The 25,342-nt window shown below is 50.2% G+C and overlaps 1 protein-coding gene across 1 annotated transcript; it reads left to right on the top strand.

The window, feature by feature from the left end:
* Positions 1–11,282: 11,282 nt before the first annotated feature.
* Positions 11,283–21,379, top strand: LOC126038461 (transmembrane protein 45B-like). The gene is made up of 6 exons (XM_049800210.1): positions 11,283–11,314; positions 17,505–17,706; positions 18,063–18,275; positions 19,277–19,461; positions 20,333–20,478; positions 21,262–21,379. Exons 2-6 carry the CDS (start codon positions 17,523–17,525, stop codon positions 21,377–21,379), a joined length of 846 nt encoding a protein of 281 aa, XP_049656167.1. The 5' UTR covers positions 11,283–11,314; positions 17,505–17,522.
* The last annotated feature ends 3,963 nt before the right edge of the window (positions 21,380–25,342 follow it).

Genomic DNA, 25,342 nt, shown 5'->3' with positions numbered 1-25,342 from the left:
GGGGTAGGTTAGAGGGGAGACGTAGCGATGCCCACGGTGGATCTGGAGGTGAATCCTCAACGCTGTGGGCGAAACACAGGTGGGATGCGTGAGAGTTTCCCATTGACCGCAGAAATCGGCTTCATTCGGTCCGCTCAGCTCCAGCGGCACATCCCACCCCCGAAAGGGAATTAAATAAAAATGGGGAGAAAGGGGAAAAGTGAAGAACTAACACAAGGAATTTTGCTCCACAAATAGGGAAACGTCTTGAACGTGCCACTGGCGTGTTGCTGCAGACAGCTTAAGCCGAGAGAAAATTCTTTGGCAGTGACATCAATTCAGCAGTAAGTAATGCATTTTCTAGGGCTGAGATTCAATTTAAGGTCTCTCCAGTGAGTGGAATGATTGAATGGTACTTTAAAAAAAAAACACAAACCAACAAATGAGACTTCTTTTGTTAAGTTCTCGTCAGCCCATAATTTAAAAGGTGGGGTTTTTCCCCCCCCTTTTTTCCACTTGAACTGTGGTTTATGTACTGGAGTCTGCTAGAACTGCCTTGAACTTGGCTTTCTCTAGGAATCACCTCTCCCCCATCCACCAAATCTAGAAGCTGAGAATAATGTTTTTAGATGCTGAGTGACTCATCCAAGGCTTTGAGGGTCTTTAGCCCCTCCACACTCAGCCCTTCTTCCTACAAGCTGGGATCCAGCAGAAACCGCAGATTCACTGAATGCCAGGGAAGGAGAGCAAGAAAAGGACAGTTTTGAGCTGTGCATCCTTGAGATATATGGCACAGAGCAATCTTTTTTTTTTTTCTTTTTTTTTTTTTTTCTGGTAAATTGTACAGCTTTCAGCAGTCGGTGTTTTATAACCTCCCTAAACTGAAACTTGCCCCCAGACCACTGGGTTTAATAACCCCCAGCAAATCTCGCCTCCAGAAATTGTCACATTTTTTCCCTCTACAATAAAAAAACATTAGAAATTGCCGTAATTTTACAGGGAGCTCTCACTGCCTATGAATTTAAAACTAGCCTGGATAATGCTCTGGTGAAAAGGCAGTAACGAATAGTTTTGTACCAGCAAGGGAAGGGCTTAAAAGTTTATTTTCTTGCTGAGTGACTGGACTTAGGCAAAACCCATCCCCAAAGGTTTCATTGCTGGTGATGCAGCTGTAGGGATTGCCAAATACATACTCAACAGAGGACTAGTTTTCTAAAAATAGTGATTAGATCATTAACTCTGTCTCTCTCTCTTGATCCAAATTAAGTCTGAGGACAGATCCGGAGCTGGTGTGAAGGGAAGGGAGGGTGCCTCTGAGCTTAGCGCTTTCCACCAGCTCTGTCCTCTCATCTCCTGCAGACCAGGGCTAGGAAGAAACCTGCGGTGACCAGTGTGTGGACACCACCAGATGTCCATCTTTAAATACGGGGTGGTTTAGGCTGAGGCACTGTTTCACGTTGCATGGAGAACAGGGAGAACCTCAAACTTGGGCTGTTTTGGGGGTGAATGCACGTATATGATTTTGGCGTTGGGTTTGCGGGGGTCTGCTGTGCCTGGCCACATGGGTGACTAGAGTCTGCCAATGGCTGGGAAAAGGGGTTTTATCTCATGGGGCTGTTTGCAAATGAGATGTTTGATCAAAGCTGGTTGCGTTTGCTCTGCAGTGAAGGGAGAGAGAGGGAGGTCAAGCCAGCAGCTCGTCCCAGCTCTTATAGACACGTCTCTCTTGCCAGGGTGAGCTCATCCCTGGTGATGCTCACAGGGTTTCACTCCTCTGTGGGTGTCTGCAGGTGGATTGAGATGGTTTTTAGGTGGTCTGTGGATGGATTGAGATGGTTTTGAGGTGGTCTGCGGGTGTTTCGAGAGAGGGTATAGTGGGTGCTGGAGGCTTTCCCTGAGCATCTCCAACTCCACCGCGCCACCTCTGTGTCACTTGACTTTTGAGCAAATTAAGCCCTGGCTGCCGAAGGCTCCTGACCTTGCGAACAGTGCCAGAAAAAGCTGTAATCTGTGTCTGAGCAAAAGCCAACAGTTTTGCAGGAAGGCTTTAGGAGGGACTGGTTCAGAGGTGGTGCAGCATCTGCCTTTGGGGAAGGGAGGTGCGGGGCACAGCCGGGATGATCTCTCCCAGACATGATCCTTCAGGTCGAGTTTGGAGCACTCCGTGGGACAAGACGTAGAAGCAGTTTCCACAGCTGAGCTGCAACTCACTCCCGAGGCACCTTATCTTCATCTTTAATTGTATCTATTCACATGCAGTCAAAAACTGAGGGGTTTGGGATTAGATCTGCTTTGACGTTACCCCGGGCAAAACAGCAGCTGGGTGTAGAGTGTTTGTTTTGGGTGTTTGTGCCATGGCAGGGGAAGAAGAGGCTGCGATGTGAAGTGGCTGCAAAGGTAAAGCATATCCCAGCTTCACGTTGTGGTGTCGAGCTTTGCTTGACAAGGCATCTCTCTGGCTTCCTTGCCTTGCTGGTGACTGCTATGAACTTAAAACCTAACGAACGGAAGTGCTGGGGAAAAAATTTATACGACTACTGCCAGGATTAGATCAAAATAAATAGGAAAAGCCCATTTAGAAATCAGCTGCCACTAAATAATTTGTCTTTTTCCCACGGACCCTATTTTTCCTGCCTTGTGCTTCAACAACTTAAACTATTTTGGTTTGCGGAGCAGTTTGGATAAAAAGGGGGTGGGGGGAGAAAAGTTGCTTAAAAAGTAAGTCAAAGGCTCCAACATGTGTTCTTGGCCAGTTGAATTCAAGATGAGGGTTTTAGGCTTCCCGTGGGAGCTCCCTTTCACAGCTCTCCCCTAATCCTCTGGAAATCGCCTGTTCCCTACAGCTGTTGGTTCACCAGATAAAATAGTTGTTCAATTATTCTTGGCCGAGATGGCGCGGGCTGGCTCCATCCCTCGGCCCACTTCAATCGCCTTCGGAGGAGCCCCAGCCCGTTTGAAGCCCACCATCCTCCTCTCAAGACCGTCTCTTCTTCTGCCCCCGCATCCTTTTTTATCTCACCACGACAACCCCAAGCGCGGCCGACGATGCTCCCGTGCGGCTGCAGGGGCGGGTTGGAAGGGTGGCTCCGGTGTCGGAGCGCCTGGGCGAGAAAATAATTACAAATGAAAGAGAGATTAGCAGAAGCTGTTGCGACAAATGCTGCCGAAATGGTTTCTGGAGCGCCGGCGGTCCCTTCTAACGGGAGAAGTCAGCTGCAGCTGCCGTCCCTATGGCGATGCGGAGAAACACGGGTCCCGCTGGGACCCCGGCATGAAAGCCTAAGACCCGACAAACCGCGGCTCGGGGGGACGAGATGACGGACCGGGGCAGCTTCGTGTCATACAAATGGACCTGTAATTAACACAATTTTTTTTTTTTTTTTTTTTTTTTTCACATTTGTCTGCCTCCTCCGCCTCCATCCCCCAGTCTTGGCTTTTGCAGAAGCATTCAAAGCCCTCTAATAGATGGCTCACAGCTGCTGAAAGACGGCTCTTGCCTGGCGCTGGGAATCGCTCTGGGTTCACCTTGCAAGGGGTCCGAGCCTTTGGCCTCTCCGAGATGGGCGTGCAGTTCCTAAACGCTTTGTCCTGGCTTTAGGTAAAGCCCCATTTCGGTTTGCAAAACCTCCCTCCATTTAACCAAAAGGTCAGGATAACACATCATGGTTCTCCAGATATGCCTGTTGTACAGGACCTGCGGGAAAACCCTCGACAGTCTTTGCATGAGACCTTAAATAGTTGATTATTCATGGAAGGAGGAGAGATGGCTTTTGGGAAGTCATTCCCAAAATGGATGCGAGGCCGAAAGCATCCGGCGCGTCTGCCTGTGCGTGGCTTGGTCCAGCCGGGTGGGTATAATCTGGTGGAGCCGAGGTGTGAGACGGATGGGCGTCCGCACCGCAAGAGAGGGTGCGACGAAATACTGCTTTCCTTCATCCCACTTCTCTTAATTCACGTGGCGGTGGAAGAGCTAACTCCGTCCTCGTGCGTAACCCCCGCATTGTGCAGGCATGAGGTGAGCGATGAGCGAGAGCTGCAAAAAGTGGCAATGCCCAATTGATCAGCATGCTAACTATGTTTGGGTTTTTTTCCCCCAAAAATCAAAGTTCAGGGCTAACTAGTGCCCGGTATTTCTGGGAAAGGGAAGGGAGGGTTATTTGGAGGAACAAGAAGCATACGGACAAGAGGGTCTATTATTTATTAGGCTGTTCATCTCCTGGGGTGGTTGACTCGGGGTGTCATTTCACCTCAATGGCCAAGGCAGCGGGACCGTGTAGGGGGCAGGAAGGTCACCGGGATGGATACACAATCCCTGGAAATCTAATTGTGGGAAGCCAGCATGCTTTAATGGCTTGTGGAGAAACGATGCAAAATAAAGCGGTGAGCGTGGAAGAGTCGCCCCAGCTGAGCATCCCCTTTGCACCAGGCTCAGCAATAGGTGACCCTCAGGAGGAGCAGCGATCCGGTTTGCGTGCAGGCAGAGCAAGAGTACAAGCAAGAGGCCAAGATAAAGACAGCATCCTTGTCTTCTCCCGGCCATCCAGCCTCACACTAACCAAAGGGAATGACAGGTTGGGTTTTCCTTCACCAATAACGCTTTCATCACCAGCTCTTACACTATAGGCAGCATAAAAAGGATTGTCTTTTGGCCTAGAGCTATGGGGAAGCCCTGCCCCGATGACCAAGGCATGGTCAAAGTTTGGTAGTCCTGTGGGATTAGGAGATGTGCTTCCCTTTTCCTCCAGACTCTTGAGTTTGGCCCCGGGGAGAGGAGATACCGGCTGCGTCGCTGTCAGAAGTGGTACGGGGCAAGGAGAAAAGCTACGGTGAGACGCGCTTCCCTTTGGGCTCGTGTCTCCGTGCCTGCAACCATCCAGGGCTTGCAGCACTGAGCCAGAGGCACTGCAGCATCCCTCCGCTTTGTTTCCCCCCCCCCCCCCCCCCCAGTTTCTAAAGTCAAACGGGATGCGCAACCTTGCCACGTCTGCATCCTTCTCCCAACCTCCCTCTTATCCTCCCCCCACCACCTCTCACCCATCCTCCCTCCATCACCCCAGGTCCCTTCCAGCTGCTCCCCGCATCTCCAGAACTCCAGCAATTGCTCTTGAAACAACACGTCAAAACACCATTAGCTCGTCCCCGGCCAGCCTGGCTCCCTTCCTCGGCCGAAACAGCGAGGACAGGCTGGCGCTGAGGCATCCCGCCTGGTACTTTGAAGCATCCGCCCGCGCTCGGCGGGGACAGCTGGGCCGTGCCACAATCCCCTCGGCCCTTTGGGCTAAGCCGGGAGTTTTAAAATAGTCATCGTTCCCCCCCCCCCCTTCCCCTCCCCAACGGTGACAACTGCGCAATTATTTTAGACCCTGTTTACAGACCCGCGGCGTAACCGGAGCCCACGGGTGGCGGGGAGGAATGGGAGGCGGTGGGCGAAGGGGGGCTGGGGGAGACGGGGCGGGGGGGGGGGGAGCATCCCCACATGGGTTTCACCCTAATTAGCAGCCCCCTCGTTTCTCACAGAGGTGGCTAAGGGTGTTGGAAAACTCATCGGTGCATGCAAAATTTGCAGCACCAGAGATCGGTGGCTGAAAACGGGCACTTTGCTGCAATCCTTATTTTTTTTATTTTTTTATTTTTTTTTTTTAAAAGGATGGTTTGAACCCTTTCGCGTTTGGTTTAGGGCTCACCAAAAGGCGATGCTACCTCCTCGCTGGAAAAGCGATGCTGCCGGGTGGGTTGGGACAGCGGGTGGGCATGGAAACTGCCCCGCGTAACGCCTCGCCTTGTGCCTCAGTTTCCCCATTGGTAAAACAGGGACGTGATGTCTGGTACAACCCTAGAAAAGGAGAGAAAAGGACCAAATTAGAGCTGGTCTTTCTAAAACCAGTGCCGCAGCCCAGCTGCTGCAAAGCGCCTTTAGCAGAGGGAGGGCTGTGACAAAGTGACACAAGGAGCTTCTCGCCGGCAGCGTGGGGCTGGCTGGCAACTGGGCTCCACTAGTGGAAAAAGCCAGCCCCCAAATGGGGATGCAGCCCCCCCCCCCCCCCGTCCCCCAGGCCTGCACCCTCGCACCCCTGAGCATCCCTTGGCAGTGGCGTGGGTGCCTTTCTGCGAGCCCTCAGCACCACCTAGTGTTCCCAAATTTTTCCTGGGGTTCCTTTTTGTACACCTAAGACATTTCTGTACACCTGAGACGTGTCTGGCCGTGCCACGGGATGGCTGGTCCCCAAGGCCAGGGCAGCAGCAGCATCCCACAACCCTTGTCCCTGCATCCACCAGGACTCCCCCCACCCAATTATTGCCTCTCTTCTCCCATTTAACACCACAAATCCCTTGTGCAAGCTCTCAGGTGGGAAGGCTGCTCCCCCAAAACCCAACAGCAGCTTCTCACAGCCCTCCCAAAGCGTTCTCCTTCGTGGGTGAGGATTTACAGAGCAGGCTGAAATGCTTCACCATCCAAGGTCGCTTCTGCAGAGCTTGGGGAGATGCTGGCTTGCAGCGCATCAGAGCTGTATTTCTATGCTAAAGGTCAGTAAATATCAGGGTTTGAATTTGCTCTTGTTCCCCCGGCCCAAAGTATGAGTTTTGACAAAATGCAACTTTTAGGATTGATTGGGAGGCTGAAAATTAGCAGAAATCGTAAATCTTTGCTCCGGAAAGAGAGTCAGAGCTGGAGTGCTGGGGAGGAAGGTAACAGCAGGTAAACATTGTAACGGCTGATAAATATGGGGAAGAAGAAAAAGTAAATATCAATATGAACAATGACACTTCCCAAACCTAATTTAAAAAGCAAAGAGTTCAGCGTTAAGGTGTCAAGATGACGAACTAATCTTCCCTCTGTCTTTTCAGATGAAACTACCCACCACATCTGCTCCTGCCCATCCCTCGCAGCTTCGTGTCCCCAATAACCTCACCGTCAGTCAGAGATATTTCTTCCAGCTCCAGGTATTGAAGATCAACGAATCCCCAAATAAATGCCACTTATTTTAATAGGTGACATGGGTATGAACAGCAAGGGCGAGCCCAGCCGCAGGGCTGGGGAGGTGACATTCCTCCCTCTGCCACCGAGGTGTGCCCTTGCTCCACTCACTGCTGAATGGCACCTTGATGGAGGGGGGGGAAAAAATCCCAAAATCAAACCTCTGGGAAGTTTTTTGTTTGGTTTGGGGTTTTTGGTTTGGTTTGGTTTTTTTACCCTTCCTCCGCCTGCACCAGCTCTCCTTAAAAGGGCCTGGGAAAAAATGGCAATTTCTTTAGCCGAGAAGCGCTGCAGTTGTGCAAAGAATGATGGTTGCAGAAATAAAAAGGGGCAGCTCCCAGGATCTGAAGATTTAATTTTGCCTGCCTCCCAAGGGGCAATATTAATGGCAGAGCCCTAAGGTACCTGCGGGCAGGGCAGGGGCTCCCTGTACCTCTCCTGGCCGGTCGCGCGGGTGTCACCCCCCTCCGATGCGGGGATGGAGGTGTTTTCATGGAGCATTTCGTTGCCTGCCTGCTTTTTTTTTATGCTCTGCATCAGCTGTGAGGTTTTTATTTTACCCTGCTTGCCCCCATTAAAATTCCCCATGGAGTTTTGCCCACTTTGTGCTCCCTTTTTGGTGCAATGGCTTTAAGCTTTAACCTTCAGCACCTCTCCCTGTATCTCCCTTTCTGTTGCCCTTTCACAGTTTTCTTACTCTCTGCCTTCGCTTTCTTTCACATTCTTTTATCTGGCTACACAATTTTCTTTTTAATGATCTTCTGTCCCTTATTAGCACTTCTGCCTTGTCCAAGCACGCTGCAGTGCTGGCATCCAGCTGGGACCGATGCAGTTGGAATCACATCGTGGCTGAGCTGTCCCTGCTTGCCTGTTTTTACCCAGCCGGGGTCTCAGATCTCTTCACGGGGGGGCTGTAATAGAAACCTTTGGGGTTTTGATTTGCTTGTGTCTGCTTTCTTTGCCAAGCTCTGCCCCAAAGCGATGCCTTTTCGGTCCAGCCACGCACGGATGCCGTTCGCTCTCTGCAGCTGCAGATGTGCCGTATCGGATTTATTCATCTTCTCCTTTTGCCATCTGGCAAACTCCTTCCTAGACGTCTTTGCGAGGGAACAGGGCGTTTGCGAGAATTAGGTCACATTTCGAGCAGAGTTCAACGAGTCCCTCGCCATCTCCTTTGCTGCTTCCCAGTTTGTGCCTCCCCGGGGCTCTTTTCGCTCCCCATCGCACCCTGCGTGGGGACTAAAGCTGCCCACGGTGGGGAGTAAATTGCGCTGATGGTAGTCTGGAGGCAGCTGCAGGTCTCTGCCCCTTGCCCTGTCCCAAAGTACTTCGGCATCACTGCAAATCCGGGTTGCACGCGATGGGTAAGCGCTCAGCTGACAAACAACGCCCAGACGGGAGGACGCTTGGAAGGGATCCTTCCCCGGGCAGCAGGAAGGCTGATGGGACAGAGCTGCTTGCTCTTGCATCTGTAGGAGTCGGCTCATTTAAAAATGGGAGGACGTAGGTACGCAACCATTTTCCCGCAGATACGTTGCCGGCGGCGGGTGCTACGTTGCGCGGCTCCCATTCTTTTAGGCAGGTCTCATATGCGCCCGTGCATGGGTGCGGGAGGGGATGGAAAGGAAAACAAGATGTCGTTATCTTGGATGGGAAACGCGTCGATATCCCAGCGAGGGACCGCATAAAGATCTGTGTCTGGGCGAGTGTGCCAGGCAGCTCTCCAGCTTGCTTTCCAATTTTCCCGCATCTTAAAATGGTGGCAGGCAATCTGTGCAGTTCAGCTCGCCGAATGCGTGTCCACGTGGCTGGTGACTCTTTCACCCGTCCCCTCTGCCAGCACGCAACAACAAGGGAACTGATTTCCTGGCTCTGATGCTCCATCATTTCCCCCGTTTCTGTGAGCAATTAATTCTGAGCTCTTCCCGAGCGAATTTACGCATCGCTCCCTCCTCTTCCTACTGCATGCTCCAGCCCGTATCTAACACCGCATCCTTGGAGACTGCAGGTACCAGAGAACATAGAATCTTCCCAAAGGGCACCCTGAGATGTTTCCCAGAGCAACAAACTCCTGTTTTCCTGGTCACTCCCTGCAGATTTGCATGTCGGTGTGAAAAGACTGGCAGGCTGCTGTTTGCTGGCAGAGGTCCTGTGGATATGTTTAGGGGCTGCAATTCTGCAGGGAGAAAAGAGACAGCGGGAGGTGGAAAATTAGAGATGGGCAGGCCACAAACCAGCTTTTTCAGGCCTCAAAAATTCCTAGAACAGGCATTGTGATTTTTTTCCAGGACTGATTTCACATGAAGGCAATAAGATTTAGAAAAGCTGCTAATCAGGACTTGAGCCCTGACTTTTTTTTTTTGTTTTTTGGCTGGGTGTGCGATGCAGCGTGGCCACCAGGACTCCCACCTCCAGTGGTAGCCCGGTGCCTGTGGCTGGTGAGAAGCCAAATGCTGCTCACGGGTTAGAGGAGTTATAATCTTTATATGTGACTTCAAGGCCGTTTAAGGAACTGCAAGGGTTTTAAGGGGATGGCCGAGCTCTAGTGAAGAATACAGCTATAAATTAGAGGTGACTTTGAGTTTTGGTGTGTTTTATTGGGAAATGGTTGCTCTGGACCACGTGGAAGTGAGACATTTTGCTGAGGCTGGATTCTATTTAACCCCCAGCTCACGGATGGTCTTTACTACAGTAAATATACACGAGGAGGTTATTTGTTTCCTTATAGTAACATCCACCCCCTACACCCCTCGTGGTTTCGTTCTGCAAATATTTGATGGTGCAAATTTCCTGGTAGCCAAGAAACACCAACGCGACGCAGCTGAGTGTTCTCTTGGGGCAAACTTCCATTTTGGAGTCAGGTTTAGTTGCAGGTTTAGTTTTTACCTAAACTCAGCCCTTCAAGAGGAGAGGAGCCGTGGGATTTATGTACCAGGTCCAGCAACTCCATCACTAACGACCAAGATTCTTGCATGGCATTTTTGGTGCCTCGACTACATTTTTGGGACATCCTCTGTTTTTCTTTCATGAGCTTGCACAGAGAGGCAGCAACTCTCCAGCTAAATAGTTCTTCATGTTTCCAGACCCTCTATCTTACCACTTGTTTTCCTCTCATTTATTTCTCAACCTCAGTTTCAGGTGCAGGGGTTTTTGCGGGTAAAGCCTCCCATGTGCCTGCAGCACCCTGATTTATTCTGATTTATTCCAGGGCTTGCAGGACACGCATTAAAATGGCAGCAGGCTCCTAGGACATTCGTGGAACAATTTAATGGAGGAGCTGCTTAACTAGAGAAAAGAAATGCCTGCAGGTTGGCTTTTGCCTCTGGAAAATTTGAAGCACCGCATTTGAAAATAATTTTAATAAATCAAATATTTTAATAAATCAAAATAATAATGATAATACTAATAAAAAAAAATAAAAGAGAGGGGATTGCTAGACAGCGCTTCTAACCATGAAGTCATTCGTGAAAGAGGGTGGATCTATTTAAAATATTAAAATTTGGCTTTCTTACTACAGATTCCCTGTGGCAGGTGTATTTGCTCTCAGTGATGTAAGTACCTGCGCTGCGCCGTAAAAGTGAGTTAAACCCAGGGCTATTGCGCAGAAGGCTCTGCCAGTGCTTCTCTTACAAATAGCGATAATAATGCTTACCTCTCTCCCAAGGGCGTCGTGGGGGTTAATTATTTAACATTTGTAAAGCACTTGCAGGGCTGGAGATGAAAGTGGAAAGTATTATTAAGAATAAACTACGTTTTATAGGATGCCTGGTCAGAAAATTGCATTCGGAGTTGAAATATGGGTTGTGAGTGGGGATCCCCGGAGGACCATCCATCACGACCTGGGAAGCACGGAAAATGAAGTGCTTCAAAGAAATTAATCTGTTCTGCAGTGTTTCGTGGCCGGGGCTACACCGAGAGGTGCGGCGACCCGGGGTGGGGAGTAATGCCCTTGTCCCTGTACGAGGTGGGCAACGGAGGAGTGTGACAGAAAGAATCATTGCAATGAAATGTGAGAAACTAAAGATGTGGGGAAAAAAAGCCTTAAGACAGCCAGTTTTTCAAGTCAGGAAGTCGCAGGTGAGTTTTGAGGGAGAAAACTGCAAATTAAAGCCCCCCAGTGTGCCCAGGGGTAGTTTTTTCTTTTTTTTTTTTTAATGTGTCAATGGTTTAATGTTGGGTTTTTGGGGGGTTTTTTTGTTTGTTTGTTTTTAACGATGACCCTGGTCATCGTTCCCATCTGGCCGGGGTTTGGGGGAGGCTGGGATTGCCCAGGGCTGGCAGGGAGGAGGCAGGTGCTGCAGGCAGGGGAGGAGCACAGCTCACCTGGCCGCAGGTACGGCAGCGGGATCACCGGCACAGGTAAGGGTCCGCTGGCCGGGGCCGGCGTGGGGAGGGGGCTTCGTGTTGGGAAAGGGCTGGGGAGGAGGGTGGAAAGTCACTCCGAGCTGTAGGATTCACTCGCCCGCCTCCATAGCTGGGAGGGGAAGGGACCCTACCCGCCTGTCCTTTGGGTGGGAAGGGATGGAGGGGGCACCCCAAAATTTGGCATCCGAACCAAGCCCCCTAGAGAGGGAGGAGAGGGGTTGGGGTAGGCGAGCCCGGAGCCCCTCTCCATGGGAAGGCAAAGGGGCAGCGATGTTTTCCAAGGAGGAAGCTGAAAAATAAACACGATACGTGGGTCCTGAAAGCAGGCAAAGGCAAGAGGGGGCAAGCAGTCCCCACCAAACCCACCGCCCAACGCGAGCCCCTCTCTGGGCTGCCTGCAAGAAGCCCTTTTCAGCTCCCTGCTCCAGTCCCAGCCAAATGAACTGCAAAAGCTCTGCCTAACAGCTAGACCGAAAACGCCGTTGCCTGCACTGAACCAGAAACTCTCTCCCCACCCTCCTCTCCCTGCAGAATTGCCCCCAAAAGTCTCTTTTAGGGCCCCAAAATGGGCAGATTTCCAGAGTCCAGGGGAATGCCCTGCTGGAGGGACGGTGCCTCCCTTAGCAAGGTGCTGCAGGGGAAGGGTTTCTTCCTTCTTCCTACCAGCTTGTCGTTAAAAAAAACAAACTAATAACATCTCGTTTTTGCAGCACGGGGTGCAATCGCCAAGGCACGGGGCGCTTGCAGAGGTTTATGCCAGGCAGCCACAAGCTATCTAATAAACCGAGGGGGGGGGGGGGGCCACGATACTCAACAGGTGTAGGTTTATGTGTTTAAAGTGAATAACTGGATATGTCTGGGATCTATTGCAATGGAAATGGTTTCTTTAGTAGCTTGTCTTGGATAGTTTTCTTTGAGGCATGTCAAAGGCAGCAGGGAGGAGCACTTACGCTGTGTCACGTTGAGGGGCGATCGGGACAATTTTAGGACAAGCAATCATCTCGTCTTTGGAAAATTCCGATTTTTGCGGCATTGCTGGTGGCGGTAATGCTGCGTTTGAGTTGCTGGTTTGTGCTGGTACTTGTGAGGTAGTAGGGGTTGGTGGAGGCAGGGCTATTCCACCATCGCACGTCGTGGGGCTGGGGAGGCAGTTTGGTGCACGGACCTTGGCAACCACCACCTTTAGAAAGCACTTTAATCTCTTAGGCATCACACAGAGGCAAAGAAAAATGGCTTTTAACATGGTAACGCGCATTTCCCAAAACAGATAATTTTTAAAGTCAGGCCTCGTTGCCTTAAAAACCACAAATAAACAAAAGCAAGTCATAAAGAGAAGCAAAAGGATGACGAAGCACCCGCTCCGAGCCCCTGTAATTAAGATGGCTTTGGCTAATTTGTCTTATTTCTCAGCTTTCTCTGCTGGGCTGTAACTTGGAGCTGCTTCTTGCTGCATCCCTGATGGTGGGGCTTAATGCAGGGGTAGGGATGGAGAGTCCAAAGCAGGGACTTATAAAACAGAAGGCAAAAAGAGACAGCATAAGGAAGAGCGGTAGCAGGCAGAGAGCAATATAAGCTCTTCATCACCAGCTTTTTGGTCTTTCTCCCCCCCCCCCACTGTCTCTTTCCAGGTGGGTCCACTGTGTCAATTAAATAGACCTCAGGTCCAGCATCCCAAATTTGAAGCTTTCATCCCAGTTTGAACTTCCATGTTGAATTTTTCCCATTGCAGTGGGCCTTTATTTTCAGGTTAGCTCGGTCTATCTCGTGTGTCTATCTGCAGCCGCTGTACGAGCTCCTGCAGCAGCTGATGGTCCTTCAGATATTCCCCAGCAATTGAGCCCGATAGATTCCAACGACGATGATCATTTTTAACCTAGGTCTAAAGCCCCTAAGGATCCTCTAGAGGCAGAAAATTTGCTTTCCTGGTTTTGCAGACGTGGCTGAGCTCGCGAGTATTAATAACAAGTAACGTGATTGCTCAGTGTCACCCTTAACGCTCCCCGGTGCAGATGGAGGCAGAGATAGAAGAAAAACCGATGATAATGGGATGAAATGGTTCAGAGTGGGATTTTAGTCTGACATTAATGCATTAGGGATCCAACTCCTAGGGGAGATAATGGAAGTGCTGCTATGATTAGAAGTGCCTCTGCAGACAAGTAAGACAGTAATAGAGTGAGGCAGTGCAGGCAGGCAGCGAGCAACAGGAGCGCTTATATTTGTAGGAGATGCCTCTTATATTTGTAGGAGATGCCTCTCCTGACATCTCTTGGGTGTCTCCTCTGCCGTCTTTCCGTCTGCAGAGGCACAGTTATCTCACTTCCAAGTCTTCTCCTCCGGTCACCCCCTCGGTGGACCGCTGCCTTCCCTCCCAGCCTCCCGGGGGGAGTATTGGTTATGTTGTATTCCGAGATGCGCGCTGAGAACGTGCTGGGTAGGAAACGGGCTGATGGAGGACGCTTTTTGGGCTGAAGCACCTCAGCCGCTGTCGGGCTGTAGGTCTGGGTTCGATGTTCTCCTGCAGTCTCAAATTCTGCACGAGGAGACCCAAACCACCTCAAGAGGGTTGGAAGTAGCTTCATTATTTCCAGATGTGCACCTCAGTGGCATTCCCCAGCTCCACCCGAGCTCAGCCTTTTGGTTGGGTTTTTTTCACTAGCCAAGACATTTCTTTTCCTCACTGAGTCAGCCTTTCCCCGGGGACCGTCCCTGTCACCCGCAGATGCTCCAAGAGCCCGGCGGCAGGTCCCACAGTGAGCAAACCAGCTCTGGTGTGTCTGAACTGCCTCATTTGCAGAGGTCGAAGGGCAAAGTTAATTGCAGGGGTGATGGCTGCGAGCCGTTTCCATCGGCGAACTTTAGACTGTAATTTCCAAGCTGGGGAAAATGGAAGTGATGCCCTGACCGAGACATTATCGATGCACTAATAAAGCCTTTACAAAAAAAACCCACCCGAACTCGATAAAGCAAATGAGACCTTCGGAAAACTCAAAGGGCCCGGGGTTTGGCTGCAAAGAGATTATCCGTGGTTGCCAGGGTAGGGCGAGAGGAGGAGGCAAAAGCCCAGTCATGCTCCTCGCCGTCCTCCCTGCTGCTCCGGATGCCTCCCTGGATGGTTGGGTGCATTAGCTATAAAGCAAGAAGAAACCAGCTCCTTTGGGAGGTGATAAGAGCAGATGAAACAGTAAATCATTAAGCCAGCGCAGCGCACGGCATTGTAATAAACAGAGGACAAAGTGCATTAATTACAAGCCAGCAGGGACACGGGTGCGTTATCAAATGTGCAGGCTAGACGACGAGGGAACGGGGCAAAGGCACGCTTTGCAGGGATGCCCTGTAATGGTGGTTGTTGCTACCAGCCCCAACATCAGCCGGACTTTCGGCTTTTTCTTTCCCACAATGTGGTGATTGCAGGCAAAGTCCCGCTGCTTTTGGAGCTGTAGGGATAAACGAGAGCTGTTTGCTCCAGGGCGCTCACAGTTGAAAACATAATGTGGTTTGTTTGGTTTTGGTTTCCCCCCCCCCGCCCCGTACTCACCTTTTGCATGTTTTCAGAGGAGGAAGAGAAACAGGAGAAATAGTTTTGCTGGTCATACATCCCAGATAAGCCACCCTGCTTCCTGCTAACAAGCAATCGGGTGGGTACGGACAGCAGCAACCCCGAAAAAGTCCCTATCGTGCCGCTGAGCTCGCCCCATCTCACGTAAGCGCTGTAAGGTGGACGTGCTGCCCAGCCAGGTTGTGCGTACTCCATTTCAGGGACCTTTGAGTTTCTCTGCTTATGATTGATCAGCGTATGCTTTAGGTCATCCCATTTCGGCTGCGTCAATCTCGTGGGAAACCATCAGGTCCCATTAAATATCTGCCTTTAAAATGTAACTGCTGGAGTTAGGTCACGGAGTTACATATTTGACTATATATTGCTGTGGTAGTGTTATAGCATTAATATGGTGTGCTATGGCTGCAGTACTTCTTGTCGTGGTATTCGAGGATCGGTTTAGTTCTGCTTTCAGTCGTTATCCTGATGTTATACCCTTGCATGTATGTGACGGGATTCTCTGCTCATCCAGAAAATACAGATTTTTCCAGCCATCTCCCTGGCTCAGGTATGCTGCTCCCTTAATCACAGGGATACAGGCGGATGCTCTGATTGCCCGTTTACCTCTACCAAAGGACTAAAGAGACTATTGTATTAACCCACTGGACTGTGCTAGCGTTGCTGGTAAACGGCATCTTGCTTTGATTTTGTGTTGAATTACCCAATGCGCCCACTGTCAATAAATCTCTCCTTTTAAGTCAGGAAATAAGGCAGAGCCTTGCAGGGCTCTGCAAAACAGCCGCCTGCAAAGCTGCTAGCCAATACGGTAGAAAATAATAATTCCACGCACGGCTTTTTCACTCTTGGCTTCAATCCCCTCCTAAATTAGTCTGCATGAAACCCACTGTGATAGCTCACAGGTATTTGGTGAAGGCAGGACTGCGGGACCAACCGGTGTAAGCTGCAAGGACGTCAGCCCTGCCTGCTGCTGCATGTAGCTGCATGCACCCGGGTGGTGGTTGCACAATGTTTGCTTACTTCGGAGGTGTTGGATTAGCTGGTTTGGTTAAACCAGTTCAAATCGGGCAGGTCAGCTACAGGGCTTTAGCAGGTCTGATCTAACCCGCCGGATTTTCCTGCCCGGGGACGGCCGCCTCTGCGAGATGGTATCTGCACACAGCCGAGCTCCGGGGGCACGGACTTAATGGGGCAAAACAAGGTCCCCCTGGGACAAACCGACCTGAAATCAGATATTTGTAAAGCCAAAGCAACCACCCTCCCCTCTCAAAGGCTGGCAGCAGCAAAGCCACGTTCAACCTCACGCCCAAATTATCCTTTACGCAGAAGGCAGGCAACAGCAGAATTAAGAGCGCGTTTTGATCTAGAATACCGCCGGCTGGGGAATGAAGCCCAAAACGCAGCCAGGGAAAGTGGTTTAAGGGTAGCCGGGTCGTGGGGGTCTGGGATGGGGAGGTCAGGTCCAGCAGCAAACTACATGGCACCTTGCTATGGGGATGGACGCCGTCCACGCCACGAGAGAGCCCGGCGTTAAGCACAGCTCGGCATCAAGAAGAACATTACTAAACGGAGAAGGGAGTCCTGGGCGCTGATAGCCTTTGCTATCAATTAAAAAAATCCTAATTGACCAGCCTGACGCAACCGACCTGGGATCGCACCAAGGCAGGCCCCCGAACATATGCTGGAGCCCACATGAAAGAGCTAATCGTTTCTCCACCTAATTAAGCAGACCAGCAAATGGCAAACAGGAGCCGGCTGGGTTTTAATTGCTGTGATTCTCCTAGGAAACAGGTCCCCCGGCTCTCCTACAAACTGTGCATGTGTGCGCGCCCCGGCGCGAAGGGGCACGGAGGCTCGAGCAGCTCGGCTGGAATCCCTGGGCTCTGCACGGTGCAAATCCCGGCTTAGCGATGCTCCGGAGAGAGAATAAGGGGTGGGAGGAGGCAGTGATGCAGGGAGCGAGTTGGTTTGTTTGCCCAAAAGCAAAATGTTTTGTTTCCAGCAGCTTTTGGGGTAGTTTTGAAGCTATAGTTTTAACAAAATGCTTTGGCTTTGAGAAACAGATGCAGGGTGGGTTCCCCCCCCCCACCCCCCCATGGGCTAGAAAAAATTCCAGGAATTTAAAAATATTTTAGACATAGCACACCAGTTCTGTGGCTTTTCAAGGAGCTAAAGAAACCCACTGATGTTTACCCCTAGACCTGACTGTTTTCCCTGTGTATTATCTCTCCTACCTCGTCCCGAAAAGCCCACCCTGCCCTGCTCCACAGGGGATACCCTCGCTCGTAGGAAGGCTAGGAAAAGCAGGAGCTACTGCTGGGAGGGATCCCGGGGGATGCAAGGTTCAAGCTGGGGTGTGTCAGAGATTTCAGCGGATATCGGGCCTCTGCTAAACTAGTCTGGGCTCTGGCTTTTTTGGACATTTCCTGATCTTGGGTCAAGGACTTCAGAGAAGTCCCAGATGTTCCCACCTCCCACCCTTGGAGGGTTTCCCAGTGCTCCTTCCTATTCCCATCTGCCTGGTCAAGCCTTTTCCAGTCCTCCCTGAAAGGGAAATCCCACTTTTTTCCAGCGTTACGTCAGATAACTGATGCATGTTGTATAATGACATTGTTTTTCTTTGCCTTGTAGTCGGAGGACGTTGTCAGGATGGCGAACTTCAAGGGTCACGCGCTACCAGGCAGTTTCTTCCTGCTCTTTGGGCTCTGGTGGTCTGTGAAATACCCGCTGCAGTATCTCAGCCAGAAAATAAATAAGAAATCCCACAGGATATATTGTTTCCAGCGTGTGGATGCCATCGAAGGGGGAATCAAAATCATCTTTGCTCTAATAGGTAAGGGTTATATTTTACTAGCTATGCTGGTAACTTCCCCGCCCGTAGTGACGGCTGTCCCAGAGCCCCTACTCCAGAGAAACCGGCCCAGACGTGGAAGGATGCGTCCTTGACGTTCATCTTGTCTTGATCTCCAACAGAGTTTGATGCAACAAAGACCAAGTCTCCCACCCCTTCCCAAAGCTGAGCTACCATTAATACAGGCAGGCCTGGTTTTCAGACCCAGTCCTTTCTCCCTAACGCAAAACCATCAGCTTGTGCTTCAGAACCCTGCCCCTCTCCCCCAGCAATAAGTAGCATCAACCGTCGTTGCAAATAGACCATCAGAAACGGCGTGCTCTTGCGTGTCCGTGCAGGGATGCTGGCAGAGCAGTTCGTCCCAGATGGTCCACACTTGTACCTCTACAGCGGGCACAACCGCGACTGGGTGAAGCTGATGAACTGGCAGCACACCACCATGTACCTCTTCTACGGCCTCTCCGGGGTGGTGGACGTCTTCACCTACATCTCCCACGTGGTGCCGCAGGGTCTGGATCGCCTCATGCTGTCCGTGGCTGTGTTCGTTGAAGGTCGGTAGAAGGTGACACTTAATTCAGGGAGGGACGTCGGAGGGTGAGTCCGGGAGGGACCAAAATTTGCCAGCCTGAGATATTGCTCTGAACGCCCCTGAAGAGAGGACACGTTGTAGGTGATATATTATCGAAGGGCGGTCTGCAGCAAGATGGGAAATACAGGCATCAATAGGTCCTGGCTTCGCCTGGTTTGGGATTTCTGGGGTGAGAGCGGTACAAAGCAGCAGGCTGGGTTTCCTCATTATGATAAATGGCTGGCGGATGCGGCATTTATCTTACATCTACAGAGCTGTTCGCATGCCCTGTGTTCCCCCCCGAGAGCCATTAATTGCACTGCAGGCATCGTCATCCTCATCTGCTTGCGTTGCACGTGGCAAATTCGAGTGACTTATTCTGGCTTCAGCACATCATGAATATCATTTTGTCTTCAGGCTGTCTCGCAAGTCACGAGCCAGGATTTCAGACCCCTTTTGGATCACAGAGGGGAAGGACGGTCTTGCTGATGTAGAAAACCCCTGAATGAAGGCACATTTCTTGTTATTTTTCCCTTCCCCAATCCCAATGGTTTTTAAAGCAGCGGCAGGGGCAGCTCAACAGACCCAGTTTGGCACGTAAGGAAAGGAAAGGTGCTGTTTCCAGCTCCCAAGAAAAGAGTGAAGTTTAGCAACAGAGAAGTAGGACGCGGCAGGAGCCTGGCTATGAGGGGAGGGTGATCTGAAGAGGTGACGGCACCGACGCCGGAGGAAAACCACCCTTCTGTTGTCCTCTGCCTTTGGTCCCCATCTTGCTCAGATCCTCCTGCCCCAAGGCTGGGCATTTCGTCCCTCCAGCGTGGTGGGATGCCAGGAGACCTGGAGGGATGGTGTTATGTGGAGTACATTGGTTTTGTGGTGACCTGTCTCCATTCACCAACCGGGCAGGCGATTTACTCTACCAGGGCTCCGCGGTCATGGTTGGTGGTGTTAATGCTACTCTAGCGATGGTACGTATTTTGGCAGGTTGTCTCTTTTATTACCACGTCCTTCACCGCCCCATGCTGGATCAGCATATCCACTCCCTGCTGCTCATCGCCATCTTTTCAGGGGCCTGCAGCATCATGCTGGAGGTCTTCCTCCGTGACAACATTGTCCTGGAGATGTTCAGAGCCGGTGTCACCATCGTCCAGGGAACGTGGTTCTGGCAGGTCAGTTCTCTTGCGGAGCAGAGCACCGAGGTAGGAGAGCGATGGGAAAAGACGCAAAGAAGCCGTACATCACGTATCAATCACGTGTCTCGGAAGGATAGTTTTGCCAGGCTCGCTTCATAAATAGATCATAACCCAGAATGAAAATTTACTTATCGCAGGTCATCTCTGATGACTGCTCCTGCTGAAATAGCTGTTTGTCTTGGCTTATTGCTTCTCTGGGGGGAACGGAAAAAGCGAGCGCTCGCAGCGAGCGAGCAACATTTTACAGTATCTAACAACCAAGTACTAATTGCTTAATGTGTCTAATGCACCCTGCAGCACTCCCTCTGGTTTAGTGGAAAGATGCAAACCCCACCAAGCAATAAAATGGCTGAGTAAAAATACGGCCAGCTGCTTGCTTTGGTAGTAGTTGGAGAAGCAAAGAAATCGGATGGAGACAACCACTCCCCAAACTAGGCTGCCGAAAAGAAATGAGAGTTCCCTCCTCTTTCTCAGCCCCAGGGCTGCTGCGCTAACTCGAACTCAAATTCAGAGATTAAAAACTGTGCTGAGCTTGTAAAATACTAAATTTGGAGGTTTTAAAGGATGGCTAGGAGTCTGCAATGCAGAGGGACGTATGTATCCGGATATTGTGCAGAAAAAGAGAGACGGCAGGCGCGGACTTGCTTTGTGCGGCCTCTCATTTCACGGCTGGACCTTAACGAGGCCAGCACTGTCTCAGCAAAATCCACTATCCTGGTCAGGGCTCAAGTCCCTCGGTCACCATGTGGATCATGGAGATAACCGAGATGGACAGAGGGGTGCTGGAGGGCTTCGGTACACTGATTTTCTTTTTCCCCCAAGGTAATAAATTGCTTGTTCCACCCAGATCGGGGTCGTGCTCTTCCAGCCGTGGGGAGGTCCCATGTGGGATGAGAAGGACCACAGCAACATCATGTTCCTCACCATGTGCTTCTTCTGGCACTGGGCAGCCGCTGTGGCCATCCTGGCTATAAACTACACTCTCGCTTACTGGTACAGCTGGGGCATGAATTTGGGCAGGAGCGGGGTGGGCAGGCGGGGATGGGGATGGCTGGAGTGAGATGCAGATGTACTTCAGCCGATCCTGGAGTACAAAGTCACAGCTGAATAAGCAGCCCCTGACTACTGCAAGTTTTAGCGCACGGCGACAAGCCTGCACGTTATTTGTCGAGTGCACAGAATGCAAAATAGTGTCAGCGAGAGGCACGGGCATTAAACGTGGAGAAGTCAAATCACTGAGCCCCTGAAGCTGCTCCTGGAAGTCACACCGCCTTTTTTTTTTTTTTTTTTTTCTCTGCACCGAGTGCTAGAAGTCAAACTTTAATTCAATAGAGAAATCAAAGCATTACCGGGACCCCCTGACACTTTGTCCCCTCCCTTGCAAGGATTTCAAAGCGGTTGACAGTCACTGACTTATTAGAGGTACAAGAGCACTGTCTGATGGCTAAAACATCACTGGCCCCCGGCGTGGCTTTTCCAAGGGGATGGCAAGGGGACATTCTCCAACTTTCAGGGGTGCTCCCATGGCCTACGAGCCTCTAAGGGATGCTGCATAGCTTGCTGAGACAAGGGCTGCAGAAGGGATAGTCCAGTCTACGCAAGCAAATAGACTTTATACAGAATTAAAAAAACCAAACCCCACATTTTAGGACCTCTATAATAGTTTCTCTCCCTCCGCGTATTCATTACGAGTTCACTTTGCTCCCCTGAGCATTCTGGTGACCGGCATTAGTTTGGGGGTTTTGCTAACAGTGATTTATTGCTCGTCCATTACAGCTGCATCCAGAGGTGCAGGAGAGGCAGCGGAGAACCCTACATCGGGCTCGGAGTCCGGCAGCATAAGCGTGACACGAGCTCCCAAGCTGCCTTCTTAAATGGATCCGATGAAGAGTGAAAAGTGTGCAATCTCCTTCCCCAAATACATGAAGAATCTCTTTTCTAGAAGGAAAAAAAAAAAAAAAAAAAAAAGAAAAAAAAATCTAATGAAATGTTTACATTTTGGAAGAGCGAAGAGAGGTGCACGTTGAGCGCACGGGGGGTAGCTGCCCTCCATCCGTGCACGAATATCGCCGTCTCTGAAACGAGCACTGTTTGCAGTGATTTTTAGCGACAAAATTAAGCGCAGAAATTCAACGCGATGAGATCGCTTCGTCCTCTGGGTTCCCGAGTGTGTTTTCATAGTGATGGAGGGCAGCCTTTGCCCAGCTGACTTTTCCAAGAGCCTGGAGGCTTTGACCTGCCCCATTTGAAGTCAGGGAAACCTCCAGGCTGAGGTCAGGTACCTCCGGACCAAGGCATCATCCCAAGGAGGAAGAGTAAAAGAGCGTTGAATGTGAGATTATGTCAAATTTGCAGCACCATGGCTTGATTGTACACAATACCAATTTTATTACCGAAGCTTTGAACTAAAGACTGGTTTTGTTAATAGTTTTCGTGTTCACTTAAAGGCTGAAAGAGTGAATAAATGTGAAATAAAAATCCTCACTGAGCTGATATCCTTAAATTTAAGACTGATAAATTATAGAGTGTGTAATAATAGCTTAGACAAATCCATCCCTCAGACCTGTAAAGCCCGAAGGGCTGTAAGATACATGGCTAAGCAGCAGGGATTCATAAAATGTCCCAGTTTTCCATTGAAAATTAACCCCTCAGCTAGGAAAGCGAGACAAAACAGGCACATGTTTTGGTTTTAGCCTGTCTTTGCCAGCTAATTTCTTGCAAAAAATGAGTGGAAATGTCACGTCCTAGATGGGAGAAAAATGTGCCGGTAGTGATTATGGGGATTAAAAAAAAAAAAATTTTAAAAAAATATATATCTAAAATAAACACCAGCACAAGCTGAATTGCAACTGCTCGTGTCTCAAGCCCTGGGGCTGGAAGGATGCTCTGCACTGAAGTTTCTCATTGCTGCGTAATGGAGGGGGGATGGATGGCAGCAGATTTTTTGTGCTCATGTTCATGACTGAACAGAAAAGCAGCTACTGGCAGGTCCAAGCGTTTGCGGCTCCCTGCTCACACCCAGGGAAGGCAAAACTCGTCTTTGAACGCCCTTTCCTCTTGTGCAAAGAGCCTGTGGCAGACTAAGGGGGCTACAGCCTGGATTTTTTTGCTTATTAACAGTGCTATAAAGACTAACTAGCTTTCCTTGAATGCCATCTTTCCCGTATATCCACCACTGAGCCAGTTTATTTTGCGGGGCTGGATATTGGAAGGTGCAAACAGGCTGGGTGTGAAGAGAATTAAGCAGCAGAGCGATACGTCTCCGTAAATCCATCTGATAAATGCCGTGCAATTAAGTCTCAGGAGTCGTAACCGCTGAACACGATGAGCATTTTGCAGATACGGGGTTTTTTTTTTTCCTGCCAAGTGGAATAGTTTTTCTAAACTGCATGAATTCCTCTCACTGCTACGACGAGACACAACCCAGGGAAGAGCATTTTGCAGGCTGCCGCCTCCTAATACAAAGAGAAAACCCTATTTGCAAGGTGACAAACTGAGTTACCTAGAGGGCTGCGGGACAGAAAGCGAGCTTAAGTGAACAGCAAAAAGACCTTGCGTGGTGCCCGGAATTCTTTCTGGTCTGCCCTGAATTATTTTCTTTTAGAAAACAAACCGAACATCACTATTCCCATTAAATAGCCACATGAGGGCAGCACCAGGTGGCAAAGCTGGAACATTCTCCAAGGCTGGCTGAGGTTGCAGTCACCTTGCAGTCACCCTCCTGCTTGCCACCCCCGAAAGTCAGAGGTTCTTTCCATCGGAGGCCAGGCAGACGAAAGCTGACCTTGGTTTTTAAAAGCACCCCTTGCTTTTGAAGGTGGGAGAGGGTTGATTTAATTCTTCCTGGCTCTCTTTGCTGCTCTTAATGGACTTGCCGTCTCCTTTCACGCCAAGGTTTTCTTTGTCCCTTGTCACTACGTGGCCACAAACCACTTTTTCCGTCTGTAGCACCCGGTGTCTGGAATAGTTTCTGTCTGCCTCATTAACTCCCCGCTCCTACAAACATCCCAGGACTGTCAGTATAGCACTTGCTAATTTGTTTTCCAACTCAGGAACACATTCTTTCCCGAGGTATGAAGGTCAGTGAAGGAGGAGAGATACAGCCTGTGATTAAGTAAGGAAATAGAGGCGGTGTTTGTTTCCAGACGAGAATTAACAATTTTTGGTTTAGCTCAAAAAACAGGTTTGCAAATAGCTTGGGTACCCAAACAAGAGCATGAAGGTTGCTGGGAGCATTGTGAGTGCTCCAGAGATGGCTTATTATACAGCGAGGTGCAATCATAAGCCATCCTCACGTTGATTTGTTATGTGATAGATACACCAGGGCAGCCCTAAAGGAAATAAATATTGTTTTTGACACAACCTTAATATCAACCAGTTGTCCTGGATCACGTTTTTCACCATATAAGTTGAGTTACCAGCTAGCGTCTCTGTACCGGAGCCATTGACCGTGCAGCTGGAGTAGACGGGGGTATATTTGTAGCCATGTCCACAGTTGGCTTTAAGAGGACCGTGATGCCCTGGGCGATGTCTCGGGGGTGTTTTTTGTCTTGTGTAACCACAGCCTGATGCTGTTGGACTGTTGTCACCCAAGTGACCTTCTCGTCCGAGGCAGGAAGGAGCTGCTGATGGTAATATCTAACCTCCTCTTACGAAGGAACCCAGGCGACAGCCCACCCCCCCCTAAAGCAGCCAAACATCTTGGCAGCTGGTTCTGCCTCCAGCTAGAAAGACAAACCCTTCATCAAGAGCCCCAGCACAGCCCATCCACGAGCCACTCATTTCTCCGGCAGAGATGGGATCTACCGTTGCCACCCTTGACAGCCACATTTATGTAAGGCTGAAATGATGGTGTAGGCAGCAGAAGGAGCCCTGCCTATGCTTATCCCACCTGCTTCACCTCCTCTGTTGCCTGTTTATGAAAGCCGGTGTTAGCATTCGTCATAATAATAATAATAATAATACTTTGCACTTCCCAAACAACCATCCATCTGCAGCGCTCGGGCTGCTGGCAAACCTTTAATTAGATTGTGCCTCCCACCACCCCCAGGAAGGAGGCAAACATTATCACATTTTTTCATTAGCACCGAGGCTGATGATGAACCTTTAGGGAGAGGATGTTGCAGTTACAGCTGAGAAAAAAAAAGAAAAAGAAGAAGGAAAAAAAAAAAAAATAAATCAAATTCAGTTCAGGGTCCAGCTTGAAAAGATTAGAGGGTCTGGAGCAGGTCCGACACTGATCTGCCTCCCCCAGTCTCTCCCTGGGAGGAAGAGGAGGGCAGGCGCCTGCTGGTACAATCCTGTAATGCTCCTCAGTGGTTTGCAGCTAAGGAACCGGAATGGAGTCACATCCATTCGTGCCCGCAGTGATTTTAGCACGCGTGGTGTATGAGTGACCCGCTCTGTGACCGGTTGGGGGGGGGGGGCAGGTTTTGCCATCCTTTCTCTGGGCGTCCCCTCATCGGGCTGTTTTTCCCAACTGCTTGTCACAGTTTATTTTCATTTTTACCATGGGGACGGTTTCAAAGGCTAGCAACCCCCTTTCCTCAACCGTTTCATGCACCTATAACTTTTTTTTCACTGTCTGACTGGCAGGTACTTGAATCCAAGTTGCCCTTTTCATAGAAACCATTCTCTATGGGCTTTACCCTTTGCTGGCCCTTTAAACTCCAGGGAAAAAGGCCCCTTCAGCCTCTTGAGCAGATACTTTTCAGCTGAGCCTCATTTCCTCCCCTCTCCCTCCAGCTGCTGCCCTCCCAGCTTGCCTTTTCCCACTTTCTCCAAGAACTTGACTCGTTTTGTTTGGGGAAGTGGTTCCGTGCTAAGCTGCCTTTTGGGGTAATGGTTTGTCGAGCTG

This window comes from Accipiter gentilis, chromosome 5 (genome assembly GCF_929443795.1).
Source record: "Accipiter gentilis chromosome 5, bAccGen1.1, whole genome shotgun sequence".
Taxonomy (NCBI): Eukaryota; Metazoa; Chordata; class Aves; order Accipitriformes; family Accipitridae; genus Astur; species Astur gentilis.
The sequence above is the reverse complement of the archived record's forward strand: the minus strand, read 5'-3'. Positions and strand labels throughout refer to the sequence as shown.